The 23,822-nt window shown below is 37.6% G+C and overlaps 1 protein-coding gene across 4 annotated transcripts in view; it reads left to right on the forward strand.

The window, feature by feature from the left end:
• The window catches only part of LOC149551909 (tubulin alpha-6 chain), a 113,722-nt gene extending 90,682 nt beyond the window's left edge, over positions 1-23,040 (forward strand). The window contains exons 4-5 of one of the 4 annotated variants that reach the window (XM_089787408.1): positions 15,533-15,695; positions 22,604-23,040. In XM_089787408.1, coding sequence (XP_089643534.1) covers positions 15,533-15,673 — 141 coding nt within the window. In that variant the 3' untranslated portion in view covers positions 15,674-15,695; positions 22,604-23,040. Of the gene's footprint in view, positions 1-15,532; positions 16,349-16,595; positions 16,830-22,603 lie in introns of those variants that run through there. The other 3 variants (XM_089787410.1, XM_089787409.1, XM_089787407.1) reach the window with 3 other exon arrangements.
• The last annotated feature ends 782 nt before the right edge of the window (positions 23,041-23,822 follow it).

Consider the following 23,822-nt stretch of genomic DNA (forward strand, 5'->3'; position numbering starts at 1 on the left):
GGTGGAGGGTGAAATGAGATGTGAATGCGGGTGAAGAATACACTTAACATGTATGTGTGAATGAAGGTCAAGATGGAAAGCATGGAAAGATGCGGAAACATGTATTTGCTCACGAAAGCGCAAATGCATATGAAGGGATGGAAATGGAAAATGGAAGTAAGATAATGAATTTTATAGTCACTTTAGGTAAAAAGGAGAAGTCAAAGTACATGGGAGGTGAAAATGACATCTTTTTGACTTTTCAAAATGTGACTTTTAATCAAAATTGGACCTTTTGGATGCAATTATACGTAAGACATTTCGTGTAATCGTGTCATGCGAATTGAAGCGAAAAAGTGAGATGGGTGAAAATGGAAGTGGAAAATGAGATTGCATGCATATGCGGATGGCGAATGGGATGAAAAACATGTAATTGCATTTCATTGAGTGAGAGATGAAGTGTTGTGACATGGAAATGGAAAGTGGAATATAACAATGCCTTTGCATGTAATGAAGTAAAAACAAGTTCTTGGGAAAGATCTTGTAATTTCTCCAAGTGGAGAAAAACCGACAAGCAAGCACAAAACACAAAACACAAAAGAAACAACATACCTTCGGAAAATAACTCAAATATGCCAAGATGCAATGCACTTCAAAACTCAAATTTGAAATTGGGACTTAGGAAAGAACCAAAAACATGAAAATGAAAAAAATCATATTTAAAGGAAAAATGTTCTTTTCATGGCAAAGATTTTCACAAATGGCAACCATCAAGTAATTTCATGCATAAAATCAGCAAGATAAGCATGAATTTAAAGCAAGAAAGAAAGAGTCTACTTACATGTGCAAAAAATGAAGGGAAAAGATGCTCCAATGTTTGAAAAATTCTTCCCAAACGCTTAGACTTTTTCCAACTCAACAAATTCAAATGGGAGAGGGTAGCAAATAAGGATAAGTTGTTAGGAGATGCCAAAACGTGTCCTATTCATGCTTCATATTCCAATGGTTTTTAATGTTCATGCTTGCAAGACGTTTTTAGCAAAAACGTTTTTTTATGTTGCAAGATCAAAACGTTTTAATCATTAAACACCAAAATGTGAACTACAATGCAATCTAATCCCCAAAATATGCCAAATCGATTTGGTTGGGAGGAAAAATATACATTAAAAATGGATTTTTTTGCAAATTTCTCCAAAAATGTGATCCATTATGAAGCTTTCAAAAACATTTTTGAGGTAAATGAATCCATTTTAGAAGCAAGAGAAATCATTGCCATCCAAAAATGTCTCCAATGGAACAAAACCCATGCAAATCCATTAAGAAATTCTCAAGTTTTGACCAAAATCGGGTTTTTGGAGGGCAAAAGAAAGTTTTCTTCAAAAATGAACCTTTGGAAGCTCAATGCATATGTTAAAAACATGTTTTCCTCTGAAATCGGACCTTTTTGGGTCACATACACATTTTAAAATATGCATCTGAAATGACCCTAACTATTAAAGTCACTAAAGAACCAATGCTTAAACTGAGACAATTCGTAAAACACTTGTTTTGAAATCTGAAACTGTACTATAAAGATAATGTTCTACAATATTTGCCAAACTTCAACTATTAAATGGTTAAGGAAATGATGTCTCAATCAATTCACCAAATGTGCTGGCAGTAACAATGTAATGGTAATACAAACAGTATTCAGCTTAATTCTGTTACCAATCTTACAGTATTGTAATAATCGCATAACAATGTCTGGATGTTCTTAATTTTCAAATAATAGAAACAACATCAAGAACTTGAGATTTCTTGCTTCCATGTATTCGGCTTGACTGTAACGTTGCTAATGGATGCGGGTCTGCCCTTTGCGATTTGGAGATTCTTGCCACACGAGTCTTTACTCCAATTAGAATGACGTTTGTCTCGAGTTTACCATTGCATTGCAATAAGATCCCACGAATCAGGGTTGATCTGATCACCTACTGCGAATTATCAATTATATTTCATAACCTTCTTATCGAGTGCCCAGACTGATGAAAACGATATTGTTACTGCTGTCGAATTTGAATCTTGACAGTGTGTGAAATCGCTGACGAATTTACCAATACTGGATGCGGGTAGCCGAACTATGAATAAGCAGTATGCCGCCCGAGTGAAAAACCTGACTGGAAGTACTTGTGGTTAGTGCGTCTCTACCCGCTATCTGCCCTTGGTTATCTGCTGAAGAATGAGTTCCCAGACTGAGTCGAGAATGGGGTCCTGAAGTAGCTGCCAGCTCATTCAAGAAATCACTCAATCACGTGTGGCAGACCATCTTAGCCCTGATCCGAATTTCGCCAGTTCTTCAATAATTGGGTGGTTGGCAATTAACTCGTCTCAGACAATCAAAAATGCAAGAGTTCCCAATTTGGCCTTAGGCCACAGATTTTCGCCCTGATGAGATGACTGTAATGTCACCTCCAGTTTTGCAATAATTCGAGTGATATCTCACACCCTCAAAATTGCTTATCAATGGGAGTTTTCGTTCCCAAAGATAACTTGAGAATTTGCAGACCAAATGACTACAAATTACTCCAACTGAAATAGAAGTCGAATCCACAAAACCCCCTTGTGCCAATGGGTGCCTCTTGTCCTCTATTTATTCACTTTTTGAGAAGTCACTGGAAGCTTCCAGAATTGTCTTTTATAATATCTTATTATAATGCACTTTTATAACTTTATTAAATTAAAAGTGCAATCTTAATTCAACATTAGAACATGTAGTCCCCAATTACTGGATGTAGCAAAATGCAATCTTCTGGCAACGAGATGACTCTCTCTCCAAAATCATTTGCTTACGAGAGTCGATGATAGGCAAATCTACTGTAGGAATTGTGTTGCTAAAAAGGGGACATGACAGTCCGCTCTTCCTGAAATTGCTTGCCCTCAAGCAATCTCAAAACTGGATGCTGCAAAATTGTTTCATTTTCCCAAGTGGCATCTTCAACTGGTAGATCTCTCCATTTAACCAAATATTCTCTGATCATCCTTTTGCGGAGCTGCTTTTCCCTAGTTTCCAAAATGAATTCCGGCACTAAGATCAATTTCCCTTCATCATCCAAGGGAGGTAACACTGTGGAAGGTACCACATTCTGTCCCAACGCCTTTTTGAGACGCGACACATGGAACACATTGTACACTTTGCTATCCGCGGGAAGCTCAAGCTCATAAGCCAATTCCCCTATTCGCTTGGTGATCCTGAAGGGCGCATAATACCTAGGCTTAAGCTTTTCTGACTCACCCTTTTTGAGAGTAGATTGCCGAAAAGGCTGAAGCATGAGGTAAACCATGTCACCAACCTCAAAGCTTCTCTCAGTTCTCTTCTGATCTGCATACTGCTTATACTGATTCTGTGCTCGAGCTATGTTATCCCGGAGAGCATTAATAATGTCCTTACTCTCTTGAATCAGACCCTCGGATCGTGGAACCCGAACATCACCCATCAGCAAGTCAATAAAGCTCGGTGCATCATACCCATATAACGCTCGGAAAGGTGTCATCTGAATAGACGTGAAAAGTGGTATTGTAACAATATTCACACAAGTAAATCCATCTTACCTATGCCTTCTGTTGATCAGCCACGTAATTTCTCAAGTAGCCTTCCACCCACTTGTTCACTATTTCCATCTATCCATCAGTTTGCGAGTGATAACTGGTACTAGGTGTGAGCTCAGTGCCACATAATCAGAACAACTCCTGCCAAAAATGACTCAAGAATCTACTATCCCTGTCACTGACAACACTGCGGGGTATCCCATGTAACCTGAAAACCTCTCTGAAGAATACCTCAGCTACCTGTACTGCTGTATAAGTAGTGGTGATGGGAAAGAAGTGAGCATATTTCGTTAGTTTATCCACCACCACATAAATGCAATTGCGTCCTTGAGCCTTGGGCAACCCTGTAATGAAATCCATGGATATGCATTCCCACTTTTGATTTGGAATGGGAAGTGGCTGTAGGAGTCCTACTGGGAAGGTGTGCTCTTGTTTATTCTGCTGACAAACAGGACACTCACGAACATACTGCAATACATCCGTCCTGAGTCCTTTCCATGTAAACCGTTCTCGCACCTGTCTATATGTTTTAAAGTACCTAGGGTGACCAGCTATGGGTGAATCATGAAGAGCCCGCATAATAGACCGCTTCACCTTCGATCCTGGGACTAAAAAGATCCTGCTCTTGTAAATGATCAAGTCATCCATAAGTGAATACTTGGTATCAACAATTGTCCCATCAACTATCCCAGATGCCCAAGAGTCTCTAGCATACTCTGCAACAATCAAATGCTTCCAATCCTTAGAGATCTCAACCATCGCACTAAGATGTGGCCTCTGTGACAAGGCGTCTGCTACAACATTCTAAGTTCCCTTAACATATGATATATCAAAGTCGTATGCCTGCAGCTTACTCACCCATTTCTGCTGTCTATCATTGAGATCTCTTTGTCCAAGGAAATGTCTCAAACTGTTGTGGTCAGTTTTTATACAAAATTTACCACCTATTAGATACTGCCTGAATTTAGCTAATGCGTGCATGATAGCTAACATCTCCTTATCGTAAATGCTGAATGATCTTTCTGGCCCACGGAGTTTCTTGCTTTCATATGCAATAGGGTGTTTGTCCTGCATCAGAACAGCCCCAATACCATCTCCTGAGGCACCACACTGAAGTTCAAATGGCTTTGAGAAATCGGGCAATGCTAGTACCGGGCATGAGGTCATGATCTCCTTAAATCTGTCAAAACAAGCCTGTGCCTTTGCTGTCCAAACAAAAGCTCCCTTTTTTAGCAAATCTGTCATAGGAGCCGCATGTCGGGAATATCCACAAACAAATCTGCGATAGAAACCACATAAACCAAGGAATCCTCTCAGCTGGGTCAGGTTCTCAGGAATAGGCCACTCCACAATAGCACGAATCTTATCAGGATCCATCCGTACTCCTTCTCTACTGATAATATGACCTAAGTACAATAACTCGGTCATGCCTAAATCACATTTGGACTCTTTGGCATACAAGGACTCTGCCTGCAAGGTATTCAGTACTGTCTCTAAATGCTCCATATGCTCACGCCATGTCCGACTGTATACCAAGATATCATCAAAGAAAACCAACACAAACTTCCTCAGCTGATGATGGAAGACCTTATTCATGGTGGACTGGAAAGTAGCTGGTGCATTGGTCAACCCGAATGGCATCACTACAAACTCAAAGTGCCCACAATGACATCTAAAAGCAATCTTCTTTATGTCCTGTTCTCTGACTCTAATCTGGTGGTAACCAGATCTCAAGTCTATCTTACTAAAGTAGCATGCCCCATGTAGTTCATCTATCAGCTCATCAATCCGCGGAATGGGATATCTATTCTTAATGGTTTTCTTATTCAGCATTCTATAATCTATGCACATCCGTAATGAACCATCTTTCTTTTTAACCAAAACTACTAAAGAAGCAAAAGGAGACTTACTGGGTCTGATATGTCCCATAGCAAGAAGTTCCTTAATGGTCTTTTCTATTTCATCTTTAAGCCTTTTTGGATGCCTGTATGGAGTAATCATCACTGGTGTAGCACCTTCTTCTAATTCGATGATATGCTCAATCCCTCTATTAGGTGGTGTACCAGGTGGAATATCACTGAATACCTTACTATACTTTTCCCTCAATATCTAGATGTCTGGATGATATTCTGTCCTTTGCTGTTCCTCCTTGGTAGGCATAAGAGTACACATGGCTGCCCATTCAATATCGTTATGCCTCACCAATCTTTCCAATCGTTTGAGAGAAATAGTTCGGATGTCACTATTCCTGATAGCTCTCAACACATGTTATTTCCCATCTACTTCAAACTTGATCTCCATATCCTTGAGTCGAAAAGTGACCTCACCCAATAAACGTAACCATGTCATACCCAAAACGATATCCAAGTCGCCCATATTGACCACATGATAATCTGCTTTAAACTCATAATTATTCAGACATAAAGGCATGTCTCTAACCATTCTATTACATTTAAGAGTGTATCCATCGGCAACCTGTACTCGGAGACCCCCAAACTCCTCTGTCTTAATTCCATGACGCTCGACCAGACGTGCATCAATGAAGTTGTGTGTAGCACCTGTATCAACCAATGTGATCACCTTCTGTCCTGCTAGAACACCACGTAACCTAAAAGATCCCTCCTGCTGAATACTAGACAAATGCCCCAGCTATAAATGTAACTCAATTTCTTCCTTTTGCTCTGAATTTCCTGTTTCTTCTTCAGGTTCTGAACTACTGTGATCATCCTTATTTGCCGTACTATCAGAATCTGATCCTTCATAATATGCCCACATAACTCTATTGGCCTTTCCCTTAGGTCTCAAAGGACAATCATGGTCCTTGTCATATGGGCCTTTGCAATAAAAACATAGTTTCTTCCTGCGCAAGTCGTTTAATGCTTCTACATCTAGGGGTGTAGTAGATTTTCTTTTGGTTTCAATACTCTTCCCTTTATTCTTATCAAACTTCTTATTGTCTCTGAAAGAAGTAGTACTCTTGGAAGTGAACCTGCTAGAAGGTGCTGTAAGCTCCATACTCTGTGCTTTCCTCATGGCCTCTTGAAGTGTTGGTGGATCAAATGCCTTAATCCACCCCTTAAGGGGTTCGGACAATCCTTCTGTGAATAAGATAACCAACCGTCTCTCAGACACATCCTGTACCATAACTGACAACCTCTGAAATTCACTAATATAAACCTCCAAATTGCCTGACTGTCTTAATTGTGCGAGGTTGCGAAAATAAATCTCCGGATCCTTTTTATCAAAACGCTCAACCAATCTATCCACAAAGTCCTGGTAAGATGTTACCTGATTGTGCTGCAAAGTAACCATCCCATGCGACCACCAATCATGAGCTGCGCCTTCCAAATGCAAAGTGGCGTACCTGATGGCATCTATCTCAGACATAGGCCTTAAGGCTAGGAAGGTGTCCAACTTATGAATCCATGCCTGTGCTGTCATCTGACCACTTCCATCGAAAGATGGTAAAGTGAGTTTGCTAGCAGCTCGCTGCAACTCACTATCATGACCTCCTCTAGACCGTCTATTCTGACGGCTACTCCTCATATGCTCTCTCCTTTGGTTTAGATAGCGATCAAAGTTCAATAGTTCACGCACATGTGGTGGTAATGCCTGCCATTCTGCAGTAGCAGCTCTGGGATCATCCTGAAAATCATTTGGCAAATCGTCTTCTCCTATTTCCTGAGCCTCCTCCCTTAGGAAGGTGGGACGGGTAGGCCTATTTTCTATCCATGATCTGCGCCTAGGAGCACCTTGTGAGCCTGCCACACTTCTATTATCATGATCAGGTGTACCTCTACCTTGTTCCTGAACCCTGGGCTGAACAACTCTCTCCATTATGGTAGTCAAAGCTTGTAGTGACTGAGCTATTTCTTGCTGTCCAGTAGTCATGATTCTGTAAAACTCTCTGGTCTCATCGTCATCAACTCTGGGAAATCTTGGTGGACTCTGTGACTGTCTCTCACCCATATCTCTGAATTTCTATTCGCCCTTAAGTGTTGCTCTTCTGCGAATATAATATCTGGAATATGGTTGCATAAGATGTTCTACCCAACAGGATGGCAGGAACACTGCTCTGATACCACTGAAATGACCCTAACTATTAAAGTCACTAAAGAACCAATGCTTAAACTGAGACAATTCGTAAAACACTTGTTTTGAAATCTGAAACTGTACTATAAAGATAATGTTCTACAATATTTGCCAAACTTCAACTATTAAATGGTTAAGGAAATGATGTCTCAATCGATTCACCAAATGTGCTGGCAGTAACAATGTAATGGTAATACAAACAGTATTCAGCTTAATTCTGTTACCAATCTTACAGTATTGTAATAATCGCATAACAATGTCTGGATGTTCTTAATTTTCAAATAATAGAAACAACATCAAGAACCTGAGATTTCTTGCTTCCATGTATTCGGCCTGACTGTAACGTTGCTAATGGATGCGGGTTTGCCCTTTGCGATCTGGAGATTCTTGCCACACGGGTCTTTACTCCAATTAGAATGACGTCTGTCCCGAGTTTACCGTTGCATTGCAATAAGAGCCCACGAATCAGGGTTGACCTGATCACCTACTGCGAATTATCAATTATATTTCATAACCTTCTTATCGAGCGCCCAGACTGATGAAAACGATATTGTTACTGTTGCCGAATTTGAATCTTGACAGTGTGTGAAATTGCTGACGAATTTACCAATACTGGATGCGGGTAGCCGAACTATGAATAAGCAGTATGCCGCCCGAGTGAAAAACCTGACTGGAAGCACTTGTGGTTAGTGCGTCTCTACCCACTATCTGCCCTTGGTTATCTGTTGAAGAATGAGTTCCCAGACTGAGTCGAGAATGGGGTCCTGAAGTAGTTGCCGACTCATTCAAGAAATCACTCAATCACGTGTGGCAGGCCATCCTAGCCCTGATCCGAATTTCGCCAGTTCTTCAATAATTCGGTGGTTGGCAATTAACTCGTCTCAGACAATCAAAAATGCAAGAGTTCCCAATTTGGCCTTAGGCCACAGATTTCTGCCCTGATGAGATGACTGTAACGTCACCTCCAGTTTTGCAATAATTCGGGTGATATCTCACACCCTCAAAATTGCTTATCAATGGGAGTTTTCGTTCCCAAAGATAACTTGAGAATTTGCAGACTAAATGACTACAAATTGCTCCAACTGAAATAGAAGTCGAATCCACAAAACCCCCTTGTGCCAATGGGTGCCTCTTGTCCTCTATTTATTCACTTTTTGAGAAGTCACTGGAAGCTTCCAGAATTGTCTTTTATAATATCTTATTATAATGCACTTTTATAACTTTATTAAATTAAAAATGCAATCTTAATTCAACATTAGAACATGTGGGCCCCAATTACTGGATGTAGCAAAATGCAATCTTCTGGCGACGAGATGACTCTCTCTCCAAAATCATTTGCCTACGAGAGTCGATGATAGGCAAATCTACTGTAGGAATTGTGTCGCTAAAAAGGAGACATGACAACATCCCTTCAAAAACACACTTTTTGGGTGCCATTGCATATTTTAAAACATGCTTATAGGTAAAATTGGACCTTTTGGAGGAGGATGCATATTTTAAAATGTAACTCATCTTTTAGATGTTTAAACATAAAAACTTCACTTTTCATGTCATAGCATCAAAAAGGTCCACTTATGATGAACTTTTGATGTAATGACATCAAAAAGTCCATCGAAGTAAACTTTATATGTAGTGACATGTAAAAAGTCCACTTTTGATGGATTTTACACGTTATTGCATATAAAATGTCCACTTATGAAGACTTTAAGTCATTTAATTCACTTAAAATTATAAAAATGTTACGAAATGGGTCATAAACAATATTTACTTATCATATTATGAAATCTAATATATAAACATCATTTTAAAGTAACATTTAAATAAACATTTGATTTTTTAAAACCAAAAATTAAACTGAAACTATATAGTTATATAGTTACTTTAAGTGAAAAATTAAAAAGTAACTCAACTTAAAATTATAACATAAAGTGCACTCTAGTAACTAAAGTGCACTATAGTCACTTCAAGTTATAAATTTAAAGTTAAAGTAACTTAAAAACATAACAAAATTGAATATAAGTTATATTTTTCAAAAAGTGAATGTCAATTTGAAAATATAACATCATATTTTTAATTCGTGCTGTTGCACCTAAAATGTCCACTTTTGAGGCACTAAAACAGGCATAACTGTTGACTGGCAATTCCGATTGACCTCTAGGTTAGACCGAATCAACAGGAAAAACGAAAGGCATGACATGAGCAAAACCAAAGGGCTAAAAACAAGCAAACACAAACTCAAAAGCAAAGAATGGACGATGGAGGCTTCAAAAATCAAGCAAAGGCTCGACAGAAAGCAAAACGAAAAGGACTTGATGAAGGTCTTCAGTAAAACAATTTGATATTTGAATTGAAATGGATCAATCGATCGACATTAAACAATTAAATATCAAATTAAAACTTAGAGAAACGTGAAACTAGCTTGAAAAAGTTTTGTGCTGTTACCAACATTTTGTGGTGACAAAATGTAGGACAACACTAGCCACCCAAATTACAAATTAAACAAACACCAAATAGCATTAATACTAATGTCCAACGGGAGATTAAAAGGGCACATTGCCTCATACACCAATACTTCCACCTACTGAAATTCTTCAGCACAATCTCTTCCCAGCCATAGTAAACACAGTAAAGGAAGATGTTGAAATAATTTTCAGAATTCAACTACTTTACCTCAACAAACAATTCACTTCTTGGCCACACAAACACCAAATAGCATTAATAGTAATGTCCAACAGGAGAATAAAAGGGCACATTGCCTCATACACTAGTACTTCCACCGACCAAAATTCTTCAGCACATAATCTTTTCTCGGCCACAGTTTACACAGTGAAGGAAGATGTCGAAATAATTTCTAGAATTCAACTATTTCACCTCAACAAATAGTTCACTTCTTGGCCACAGTAGCATCAGTATAAGAAGGCACTAAGAAACTCAGTCCAAATCCATTATACTTTAGCAATGGATTGAAATTCAAAAGCTTCAGAAACCTTCCCCATTGCCACTTGTTTACTCTCTCCAACATTTATGAGGCTGTCAGATCTTTGAGATGTAGCATAGCGGCTAATGGGCAAGGTTTCTAGGTGGAGCTTCTCAAGCTTGGTATTTCAGTTCAGGGCTTCTACCTTCTCGTACTCTTTAATAGAGTGGTGTGCACTAGTTTTTTGACTCTTGGTCGAGACACGTGATTTATCTAATTCATAAATCCGGGTTGGATTCGAACCTCGGTAACTATAGGACCTTCATGATTGGGCATACCTTTACCAAACTCTATGCCACTACACTTAGCGCCATTCTTACCGGTGTACTTGACAGGGGACATTGTAGGGCGAGATGTCAAGTGGGTTTTCGAATAGACTTTCAAACCATGGACCATATCGTAATGTTGTAGACTATCATTGAGGAGGCTCATCATCGTTCGACGAGAGTCTACTGCTGTTTTGTTGTCTTTTGCAAGGCATATGATTGTCCCCAAGGTGGTACTTTTTAAGAGACTTAGGGACATTGAGGTTTCAGAGACTCTACTGACGGTGATCATGAGGCTCTATGGGATTATTGCGGCCAAATTCAAGACTTCCAAGGGCTTTTTAGACTCGATTTGGAGCACAATTGGGGTGAAATAGGGCTGCCCTCTCTCCCCCACTTTGTTTGGCATTTATATTGATGAGCTTGAGGCTTACCTCCAGGGTTCCTTGCTCCCCGATGACGGTTGCTACTTACACAAAGTCATGATCTCTATTCTCCTCTTTGCCAATAATGTGAGACTACTAGCATCTTCCCCTGAGGGGCTTCAGAGGCTTCTTGATAGGCTGGCCTCTTTTTGCGACCAATGTTAGTGCGTTGTGAACCTGAGTAAGACTCGGGTCAATGTTTTCAACTGTCTGAAGACTTCACACCTCCATTTTTGGTTATAGGGCCAAGAGATAAAGATCGTTTCTTCGTACACTTACCTCGGGGCGAAGTTCTCTAGCCCCCGATTCAGCCCGAGACCTGTTGTTTGGGCTAGGATTAATAAAGAGCTGGGCTCCCTTGCCATGTTAGAGAGACAGTGCTTTAGACACTATTTTCAAGACACTTTCTGTAAATTGTCCTCTTGGACTCTTTGGTTAGACCCACACTCTTATATGGCTCAATGGTTTGGGGCCCCTCCCTCTTGGATTGTGACTGGTCCTTGGTTTGGGGCCCCTCCCTCCTGGGCTGGTCCTTGGTTGAGTGGGTTCAGATGCTTTTCCTTAAGTGTATCATTAGATGTTACCGTTCCACTCTCCGTATTGTTATTTTGGCAGAGTTTAGAGCTCACCCCTTTAGACTTTTGGTCATCTTCGATCTGGTTTGGTTTCTTCACCGTCTCCAGAGCTTTGCCGATTCAACTGGCGACCGACATAGATATTTCTACTTGGCTTATTGTTCTTCGATCATCATTGCTGGTTCTGATCCGTCTACTAGGGCCCGTTGCTGGGACGCTCGGGCTACTACTCTATTGGGTTCGATATAGATTGAGATTGATTGTCTCCCTCCCTATTAGTTGTCTCTAGATACTCCCGCTCACCTCCTCCCCTTTTGTTAGGAGCTGAACGGGTATGTGAGACTTGATATTTATAAACAATACATTAGGTTGACTTGGATCAACCCTTTGAGAGGCTGTGTCCATGGATGACCTTTATGTCGAGCACTTCTTAGATGTCTGTGATGGGATTATTGTGTGTCTTGCATATTTGACCCGACATTGGTGTCATGCCCTTTGTATCTCTCTTGGTTCCTTTAGAGTTTGATCCCACCGGCTTAGATACCACACTGACCATCACATCTTTTCTGTTTATGTACCTTGGTGGAGACGGAAATAATTCACTTCATCTTTTGTTGTCCCATCTGCTATGAGATCAGAGGGAGGTTTTACTGTCTTTTCCAAGATTGCAAGTCCTTATTGCTTTTTTTTAGTTACATTGACCAGCATTGCCTGGTGCTCTATCTTCCGGAGGCCATTCAGCTTCGAGACCATACTTTGTAGATGCTTTTTTCTCAGCACCAGGCTTCGGATCAACGTATCACTGACTTTTATGCACCCGTGTCTTGCACCAGGGGCATGAAGCGACAATTCTGCACTCCTGCTTCCAACCACATCAGATCAGTGAGACCTTGTTTTGGACTCACTAGACAATGACACTTCTCATCCGACAGTATTAGAGATGTTATGGGACCCTTCCTTATCCTTCTATGATGAACTTCTTCTGGCCAAGGAAGGACTCCTAGTCCTTTTCCTGGGCATCTTTCCTTTGCTTCTTTATTGCTTTGTTGCTTTGTTGTTTCGTGGACATTGTTTGGTGTTATTGCTCTGAGTGGTTTCCATTGTTTGTAAAATTTCAGCTCCTTAGACCCTTGTTGGGCTCTTGTTGGACATTAGTAAATTTATCTTATCTCCTTTTTAGTGTATATACATTCTAAATTGTTCCTCGTTTTGTGTAAACAAAATGAATGAAAGTGACCCAAAATTTGGGATATAAACCTAGAGCATACTCATTTTGGATGCTTCTGCTTCATGACATGCTAAATTTAAGGAGCCAAATAGTGATCATTTTTTTGTGCAAGTATTAGATGCATTGTTCAAAATCTTGTTCTCTGTCACTTATTGGTGAAGCAAAAAATAAAGTTCTCGGGAAATATCAAAGATAAATCGGCAACTTCTCGAGAAAATACTAGGGATTTTAAAAATGATTTAAATATAATTAGAAATACATTTTTTTTGCAAAATTCCATAGAGATAATGAGTCAATAAATGAGATTTAGGCAAGAGCTTACAACACAACAGTAACTTGTGAGCCTCTCATAGGGGAGGTCTTGGGTTTGAATCTACTTAACTAATGATAATAATAATTAACTTCAACAAATAATAAAAATTAATCTAGGCTTCGGCCCATTACCTATCACAAAAAAAAAGTCTGTAAATGAGTTAACAAACCAAACAAGCTGATCTAGATATATATAAATGCAATATGTAACAAAATTGCATCTTTATTTGGAATGTTGATGGTTGGCAGCCATATCCGGAGACTTTGAACTCTAAAGAAAACTAGAAATAGAAATTTGTCTTTGGAGAAAGATAAGCAAATACAAATGTCAGGTAAAATATGAAACTAATCTACAGCTTCCTCTTCCGCTTCCCACTAAATAGAAGTTTAGAAAACTGACTTGTGAATCCAGATTTGCTTGAAAAATCTGCGTCGAATCCACTTCAAATCCACTTGTGATCGATCTACAAGGCTTTTAAAAATTATTTCTCTCTGCCAAAACCCTTCTCCTCTCCTCCAAAAAATTGCAAAATAAACAATGAATGGGCAAGTTGTTGTGTGCCCTAGTAATACTAGTGCCACCCAAGAGAAGTAGTTAAGTTACTGTGAGAAGTTTGTGATTTATCACACAGAAGTGGCCAACTTATCAGCAAGAATTTAAGGTCTTCTCAGCTAGAATTTCTCACAAGAAAACCTCAAGTTTTCTTGTTTTGTAAAAGTTCTCATGAGAAGTAGAGATTTCTGCCACTTCTTGGAGAGAATTTAATCTATGATTAGATGCATTGCTTCGGGGAAGTGCCAATGTCACAGTTTTTCATTCATTCAATCTACCCACATCATCTAATGAGAATGATCTTTTTGAAGACCCATATTATGCTGATCGTTGACTTTAATATTTAATATTGAACAATGAATATTTATTATGACATTCGAGCCAACCAATAATTTTGTATAATGCATTTTTATAGAGAAACATCCTACAGCCGTCAAATAAAACTGGCTTTAATAGCAGTCCTTTAATATTAGTACCTAAAGATAATGTAATGAATGATGATCATTCTCTATGTAGAAGAAAAAAATCATAACAAGCAATACACCCCATATAAATCAGGAAAAAGACCTATTACAAATCAAGATATTATGCAGAGAAGCTGAAAAGAAACAAAACTAGTAGCCAAACAAGCTAAATCCTGAGGTATAACAAATTACAGACAAGGTGTGATGCTGACCACAAGATGGCATTTTATATACTCTCAACTGTTGTTATTGTTGCCTCAGATGCTTTACCATGGTATTGTGATGATTATATAGCTTCTTGTTACATTAAAAGAATATTATATCTCAATACTCTGTTTTAGAATTGCGTTCTTTTCAATTTAAAGTCGCTGAACTGTTGGTAAAGCCGATTTTGGAAGGCAAAACTTGTAGAATGCATGGATCGTAGCTCATGCCATTGATTATTTGATAATGATAAATTTCAGCCATTAAAGCCAAGTATTCCATCTTCAATGAGTATTCATTTATTGTGTGAGCATTATGATGACTGGAATATGGCATTATATATACTCTCAACTGTTGTAATTGTAGCTTCAGATGCTTTACCATGGTATTTTGATGATTATATAGCTTCTTGTAAGTTAGCTTCATCCTGTTACATTAAAAGAATATTATATCCCAAGACTCTGTTTTAAGACTCTGTTCTTTTCCATTTATAGTTGCTGCACTGTTGGTAAGACAATATTGAAAGTCAAAATGTGTAGAATGCATGGATCCTAGCACATGCCATTGATTATTAGATAATGATTTACTTCAGCTATTAAAGCCACATTTTCTATCTTCAATGACCATTCATTTATTAGCAGAAGCAACTAGTGTTTAAGAAAAGGTTTCCGGTTTTAAGAATTTATTTTCTATTTAAATTTATTGAGAGGACAAGCATGGTTATTTTTTTCCACTATGTATTTCGAATAGTTCCTTTTTCAAATTTAATTAACTCTTTTTAGCAATTTCATGTCTAGTCCTATTTAAATTCTTGGCAAGTTCAATTTCATTATCCATTTGTGAATGGAACTATGCTGAACATGCTCTTGATGCAGTATTTTGGACCAACCTTCATACATGCTGGCAACAAACAAGTGGCAGCTCCTACCTACATTGACCCATATAAACTTTTGGAAGATGAAGAGAGATTAACTCAATCTGTTTTACCACGTGCTCCATTCACTTCATCTCAATAATTGATGATGGTCTTCCTCAATGGTATCATTTCTTGTTACATTCTCTAATTCTTTTGACTTGTGCTGTACATTTCATCTCAATAGTTGTATATCTCTTTCCCGTACAATGCTCCTTGTGAGGCTGCAGTGGCTGAAAGTTTCTATTTTCATATTTACTTTTACCTAAGCAGAAGTGACCTAATCAACCTATATATTTCTAATCATGGGAATACCTAGATTCCACTGTGTATCAAGAATATTTTGTATTCCAATATCATTAGAGATGTTGATATACAAGATTCCTCCTTTCTGTATTTTAGCAATTCATCCTTGCGGATGGTAATTTACCTTTCAAACTTTGGCTACATGCCATTATAATAATTCATATATTTTGTCTGGAAAAGATGAAAGCGATAAAAATGCTGTCAGAAATCAAGCACAATCCTGGGTTTGCATTATTGATTGTAATGTGAGGTACCTCAAAATAGTTCGTTGGAGATACCTTCAAGTTGCTGTATGAGATTTCATTTCTCATGCCTATTGAAATCCAGAAATTTTGGAATTTTAATAATTGAAACAGGAGTAATTACATTGTCTCCGTCCAAAGTATTGAGCATAAGGAGTTAAACTGTAAACATGTGATTGAATATTTGTACATTAAACAAAATAAATTAATTTCCAGGACTTTCAAATTCATCTAAAGACTTTCCAGCACTTTCAAATTCATCTAAAGAAGGACTGTATGAGGCTACAGGACATGTGACATATTATACTCTTTTTATTAGTGACCTCAATTTTAAATTCTAGTTACAATTAAATTTATTTTGGAATTGCTATGTTTACAGCCATCTTTTTCCAGCAAAATATAGTTGCATCCAAATATTTTTATAAATCTTGATATTGTGGCTAACTGCAATAAGTATATATTTGCTTGTGTGTTCAGATTTTCATTGCAGGTCATTATCCCTTGCATTGGAGCTTAGATTTTAGAGATATGTCAATTTCATGAACTGTTTCTTTGCTACTTAAAAGGAGATATGCTAATGTTGAGATCAGCATACTCATACCAATTCCCATTTAGTTTTAGGGCCATTTTGATGTAATGACTTAATAGAATTACATATTGACAACTGATACAATCTTGTGCAAATACGGCTCACAACTTGATACTTTTCCCTATCAGCTCTATTTTTATTGCAACTATTTGTATGCATTCAACCTTATCTCATCCTGATTTACTCATTCCAACAAATTGACCATTTATGCAATTTATATTGACCTACATTTGACACCTATATTGACACATTTGATCCCTACCTTGAAACCAACACTTTTCTATCTAGATTAATCTCAAGTTCCTTGAGATTGATCCTGATTGGGGTGGGATCGGGACCCAAATTAAATATTTTATAATTCAAGCCTTAACTTCTCGGTCCATTTCTGCTCACTCTCTTGAGCCAACGTGGAACGTATTTGTGTGACTTATTGTTATATCTTGGTATTAAATGACGTTCAACATGTAACTAAATTCATAAATTGAATAACATAACATATAGAGAAAAAATAGTGTTCTTTTAAGGAACATTTTGATTTGGAGATAAAAATAAATCATTTTTTGCATCAAAATTAGATAGGCCATTTACAATGTATGCATATCGTCTTCTAGCCATTTACTTAAAGCCATAAAGTTGGATCTGAAAAGGGGGTGACCTAGGTGAAAGTGACCATTATGAGCATAACATAACTTGCCATTTTAAAACAATTATGCCCAGCTTGAGGATACCAAATTTAGAATTAGCAATTATTTATTCGAAGGAAAATGTTATTTGGACTTCTAGATAAATATTAAAGAAAATTCTTGTCTAGATAAATAATTAAAAATAATAATCAACTCTCGAAAAATGTGAGCAATTGTCTTTAAAACTATTGGAGAATGAGCAAAAAATACTTCTAGCTTAAACTTTCTAATATAGGATGACCAAGATAATGATATGACGAGGCATGAGAGGTGGTGCGACATTTTCATTGAGGATCATGACAAGAAACTATTATATCTTTTGGCTTCAGGTTTCTTCTATGCATAAGGACAATATGTCTATTAGGAAGAGTTTGTAGAATAAGGAAAGAGGTAGAGGTGGCAGTTTTAAACGCTTATGAGGTTCTTAGGGTTGCATTGACGTGAAGGAGTTTTTAGGGGATGGACCCTAGCTTGCTAACTAGCCTCTCTTTAGCTTTCCAAGATCATTTTTGGATGTTTTGGATGACCCTTATATGCCACAAAAAAAATCAATTTTGGCATGTAGGGATTATAACTTGGCCTTCTATGATCTAACAAGCTTGCTAATGGTTCTAATAAACAACTTGAGCATCATGTTGGGACCCTACATGTGTTGATGGTATTTCTAAGGTTGTGTTTGTCATCTATGCGTAGTTGTGTATGAATGGGAACAATGTCCTTTATATACCTCAAATGCCTAAAGATGTTTTTGTTGAGCATTTGCATATCACATGCTAAGTATGTTTTATTTGAGCAAGATATGTCATTATTTTGGCTCAAATGATAAGTTGTGGGAAGTTGATGATAAGAAAGTCCTTAGCATGCCTTTTTCTTATGGTTTGGCATGGGGATTAACAAATTTGGGTCTACCATTTATGGTGGAGGACAACTGTAGGAGTTGATAAAAAGTAAATGTTTTAACTTGTCTTCGTCTTGCATTCATAGTTCTTGTTTTTATAGCTAGGAAATTGGTCTTAGGGTAAACTATTATTTAACCAAAAGATCCTTCATAAGATCATGTTATTTTCTTGTTGGGAATTTTCAAGGATCTAGAGAAATTGTAGACGTTGGTAGAAGACGGGCTTAGGAAAAACAAAAATCACTTTGTTAAGTCAAGATCTCTACTATGGCTAATTTCTTTTATTCTTGTTTTCTTTTTCATATCATGAGGATTATGTCGAGCCCCTTTTTGGAGGTCCTTGGTTTTTGGGTAATGCGGAGATCTTCCTAATAGAATGAAAATTGGTTTTCATCTTGAGAACATTACATGGTCCTTGGTTGGGTTAGGCATCTCAGTTTGCTAATGTAGACAAAGATTTGGAAGGAGGTGAATTGGGTCTTTGTTCTTTGTAAAGTTATGTAGTGTAGGTTGTCTCCTCTCCCATTACTATTCCTATGTGAGAACAGTGATAATCTCCAAAAAATTATTTGATTTAGGGGTAAAAGGTAAGGAAGGGGAGATATATTAGGAAGGAAGCCCATTGCAAACTATGATTTATTGAGGGGAACGACAATACATTAGAGCGTTGTGACTTCAAATAACCTGTTAAGAAGTGCACATGAAGGTTTTGTGGTTTTCCAAGGGTTGTTTGTTCTACTCGTGGATATTAGCCTCAACAACGTTCTAGTTTTGAAGTGCAATTCCATGCCTCACTATTTTTATTGTTGTTTTTTATTAAGTGAAAATACGTTTTAAAGGGGCCCTAAAACCTTTTACAAAGAAGGTTTTAGGAGGGACTTGAAACCCGCAACAAAAGAGAAACAATAAGATTAACAAAGACAAACAAAGTAAAGACAAAATGAGATATAGGCAAGGAAAGGGGAACAATAAAAAGAACTCTCCCCCCAAAAAAACAAAGAACAAGAGTCTAGAAGTGATAGATAACCAAACAATTGATTTGTCAAACTATGAACAACTAACCCAAATTAGGATTTCCCTTAGCATCATTTTTTATGAGATCTAAGGGTCATATCAAAAAGAGAAGAATTCTAATAATATTTTCCTTTGACCATAATCTAGCCTTCTTCAACCTTAGTAGCCTCACATAACCAACACAATTATCAATAGTAGGGACAACAAAATCTTTAGGGGTAGGTGCTAAAGAAGAGTCAACGATGACAAAACCATCATAATCAATAGTAGCAGGGATAACGAGCTCTCTAGGAACTCAAGTAGAGACAACAATTACTAATGAACTAATAGGGTTACTATTAGCAGGGACATTTCCCGTTGAAGGAATCCTCTTAGAACCAATAATCATCATTGACTAACAAAAGTAGGAGCACCCTCTGAAATAACATTGATAGGGACAACACTGTCACCAACATTTGTAGAAGATGAATCGAAAGATTTACTGGAACCTAGGGGAGTAGCACAATCCAGGGCTAGCTTTGATTCCTTGGAATGATCCTACCCATCCAATTGAGAGGATCTTAAGAACAATGTTATGTTGAGAGAGACACCCTTCCACCATGAAGAAGACTTCTTCAATTTAACTTTCTCTAACCCACATTTTGCTACAAGATGTCCAATCTTTTAACACCTTCTATATAGGAAAGGAATTCCTTTATAGTCCAAAGGTTGAATCCAGGGACCTTTTGGAGACTTGAGCTTAGTCTCCATAGGTAACCCCTTGGAACCATCAATATCAACCAAAATACGTGCATAGTAAAAGTGGAGGATATTAGAAGACTTTGTATCCACCATAATAAAATCTCCTAGAGTGTCACCCACTTCCTTAAGGAGTAGATCCACCAAAAGGTGAAGAGGTAGGTAGGGAAGTCTGACCCCAATTGACATCTTGGAGAAGGATTCAAAACAAGGGTTGAAGTCCTTGTGCTAGGGTTTCATCATCAAGGGTAAACAATTTTCCCAAGTGAAAAAAATGCTTGCAATGTCTATTCACCACATTTTCAATCTTGGCAATAAAAAATCCCCTAGCCAAAGGGAAAATTTGGACAAAATAAGTACAAATGGTCTCCTAGCTTAGATATCCACTCATGGAGCCCTATAAGACAAGGCCAAAAACCCTTAAATTTGCAAATAATCACAAGGGACGAATGATCAAAAGCCACTCGATTAATTTCAACAATTGTCTCCCTAGCGTAATAGTTATGAGCCAACAAACTGGGAAAGGCACGGCCTCAACATCTTTACCCTCACCAATAGCAACTCCTTGACCCTGAATGTGAGGTAATAAAGTATGCGAGTCTAACATGAGGTACAATAGACCTTGTTGATCATATTTCTATGTTCTCAGATGATTGTATGTTTATTTGGGAGATCTTTGTGTATTTGAGTATGTTATGTTAAAGTATCAACTTTTTGCACTATGTGACCTAACCCATTTATGATAGAAGAGGTACAAGATTTAGTGGGGAAATTTAGTTGTTTCCTCACCATTCGAGTAGCTAGAGTGTATAAAGAGCTTAAAGGATGAGGAAAACAAGATAGAGCAAAGATTTCAAGGTGATTTGTGCAAACCCTACATCTTTGTCAAAAAGATATTTGCATGAATTGCAAGCTTTAATTTGAAGTATTTACTAGTTCATTTTGAGCTTAGAGAATATGGAGAAACTACAAATTTATATTGTGAAAGAGAGACCTAGGTATCAATTTAAGAAACACCGCTTAAGTCCATGAAGATGATCTTGAGGGAACGTTCTTGCAAACCCCTAATGGAGTATTACTTGTGGAAGACATTAGGGCATACATTCACTGCAAGCTTGAATCAATTGGAATGATGATATTTGGGAGAAACTGAGCAAGATCTACAATGATGACAAAACCCTTAAAGATGAATTCAAATATGTGCAAAACCTAAACACCTTGCAATACATTGATTATAAGAGTTTGATGAACCATAGTTGATAAGGATACTCCTTAGTAGGATTCATGATAGATTTTTTTGGATTTGAGGTGAGCTTGTGATGATTACAAAGGGACTGGTTTACTTAGTAATAGGTTTGGACAATGCTGCCATTATATCAATTGCAATCAAGATGGTCAAGAAGGAAGTTGAGAAAAATATTGGAACAAAGTGGGATAAATGAGAAATGACTCTTTCTGACATAAGGCAAACAAACGTAAGGATTATTGCAAAGATCTCAAGGTATAAAATACATTATAACAGTAGGTGCAATTCAGTTTCAACAGAAGTTATATTGACAACATAGAAGATGATGGTTGAAAGGGTACACTTTGATATTTTTGAGATTCTTAGGCAACAAGTATTGGAGAATTTAAGAGAGATAAAACATGACAAGACACTGCCATTTAGATTTGTCACTAATACTTAGTATATTCTTTCATATAATTTATAAATTTCCCAACATGCTGTAATGACCCCTCTTGATCTCCTATATTACAGGATAATTTTTTCATAGACAACACTTGCAAGGGGCTTATCCTATTAAGAGTCTCTAATAATGTTAAGATGGCTAATGATTGAAGTTACTTAGTTGCAACAGTAAAAGTCTATGATGCCCCATTTTAAATGATATTATACAATTGATATGATTTATTATATAATTTTATAAGATATTTCAAAATGACAGTTACTGTTGTCTTTGATATAGTGATTTTTGTGTATAACCTCTAATCTAAATAATCCATTGCCCCTTTACTAATTATTTTGTGATTCTGCAGTTGCAGTTGTGCAAATTGATCCTTTCACCCATCTATCTCTTTCACTTATAGTGATGAGATGATACATTGCACCATATGTATCTTTATGAGAATGCGAATATGTATGGTTTCTCGTATAGTGTTAGTGCCTTTACTTTTATCCACCTTTAGAAGCTTGGGACAACAGTAATTTCTGGAAATTAGTACTCTAGATATTTATGATTCGTTTTGTCAATGGTTATTCTATCAAGGATGTCAGTTCTTCTCTCCCCATAATAAACTATAAGTTGTCCTCTTTATATCTTACGATGGGATGCATCTAAGAGATATGTCCATTGTCTTTCGTGATAGCTAGTGTGTTATACAATGAATATTGTTAATCACACTTTATTAACTATTTAATTCTTCACAACTTCATCAACATAATAGCTTCCTTACCATCTCATAATTAGAGACTTCTTGTTGGCATTTGTTCTTGCAATATAATGGGTTTTTCACCTTTATCTCCTCAACATCTTCATTCCTTTTGGCTTTATGTTTGATGCAGGAGCATTCTGGGTTGCCTTGTTATCCTACTCATTTTTGTTCATTCTGCATGCTGGTGCTGAGTTACTGTATGTGCCGAGTGTCAGCATTTGGACGTGATTTCTGCGAGCCAACTTGCGGGATTTATTTCGATCACGATATTTATGTTAAGATCTTTTCTTAGGATGTGTCCAGATTGTTGTTGGGTCGACCTTCCTCTTATGTAATGTTCTGGAATGATCTGTAAGCCGTTTTGGCAAGTATATATAGAGTGTTTAGGCTTAGAGTTAGGCAACTTTTGGAAGAGGATTGGATAGCAGAATTGGAAAGTGTGAATTTGCTGTTGGATCTTTGAATGTGAATGTATTTGTATTTGGCTGTAACCCAGAAGGCCTTACAACTAGGCATGTATGAAGATATTTTGATGAATCAATAAAAGTACTTCACTCTTCTTCCTCCTTTGGTTGTTGTTTTTTGTGTTTGCTTCCATTGTGTGAGCTCTTGCAGGGTAGTTTGGATAGCTGGGTGAGCCTTTGGCCCTAGTTTTTCATCCATTCCCTACGTCAGGTGGTATCAGAGCTTGAGGTTCATTCTTGTGGATATTGGATCGTGTAGAACCTTGATTCAGATTTGGTTGTAGGGTGGCAAATTTGCAAAGTTGACCTATAACTTGCAGAGGGTTATGATCTTGTAGGAACCTAATTTGTAAAGATGGTTCGTGGTAGAGGAAATGCTGATAATGCCATATTGGATTAGTTGAGACAAATTGCAGCCAAATTAGATGCTGTAGAGACAACCCAGAGGAGAGGAGCACATCTTGATGATGTAAGTGATGATGAAGCAACAACACCAAACCATAATCTAGAACCTGAAGAAGATCAATACGAGGAAAGATTGTTGTGAGTGTTGTCTATGGAAAATTCAAAGCATGCTGTAGAAGTTGTTCCTTATGATGAAGAATTGGATACCAATGTTGTGTTCGATTGGATCTTAGATATGGAGAAGTGCTTTGAGTATGAAAACACTCCTGATAATAGAAAGGTGAAGATTGCAGTCATTAGGTTGAAAGGTCATGCATCACTATGGTGGGAACATTTGCAAACTGATAGACAAAGGGGAGGAAAGGAGAAGATCAAAACTTGGCCAAAGATGGTCAACAAGGCAAAAAACAAATTCCTTCCTGCTGATTACTAAGTTAGCTTGTTGAGAAAGATGCAAAATTTGAAACAAAAGGACATGAC

This window comes from Cupressus sempervirens, chromosome 6, assembly GCF_028749045.1.
Source record: "Cupressus sempervirens isolate cs-2001-9-10 chromosome 6, ASM2874904v1, whole genome shotgun sequence".
Lineage (NCBI taxonomy): Eukaryota > Viridiplantae > Streptophyta > Pinopsida > Cupressales > Cupressaceae > Cupressus > Cupressus sempervirens.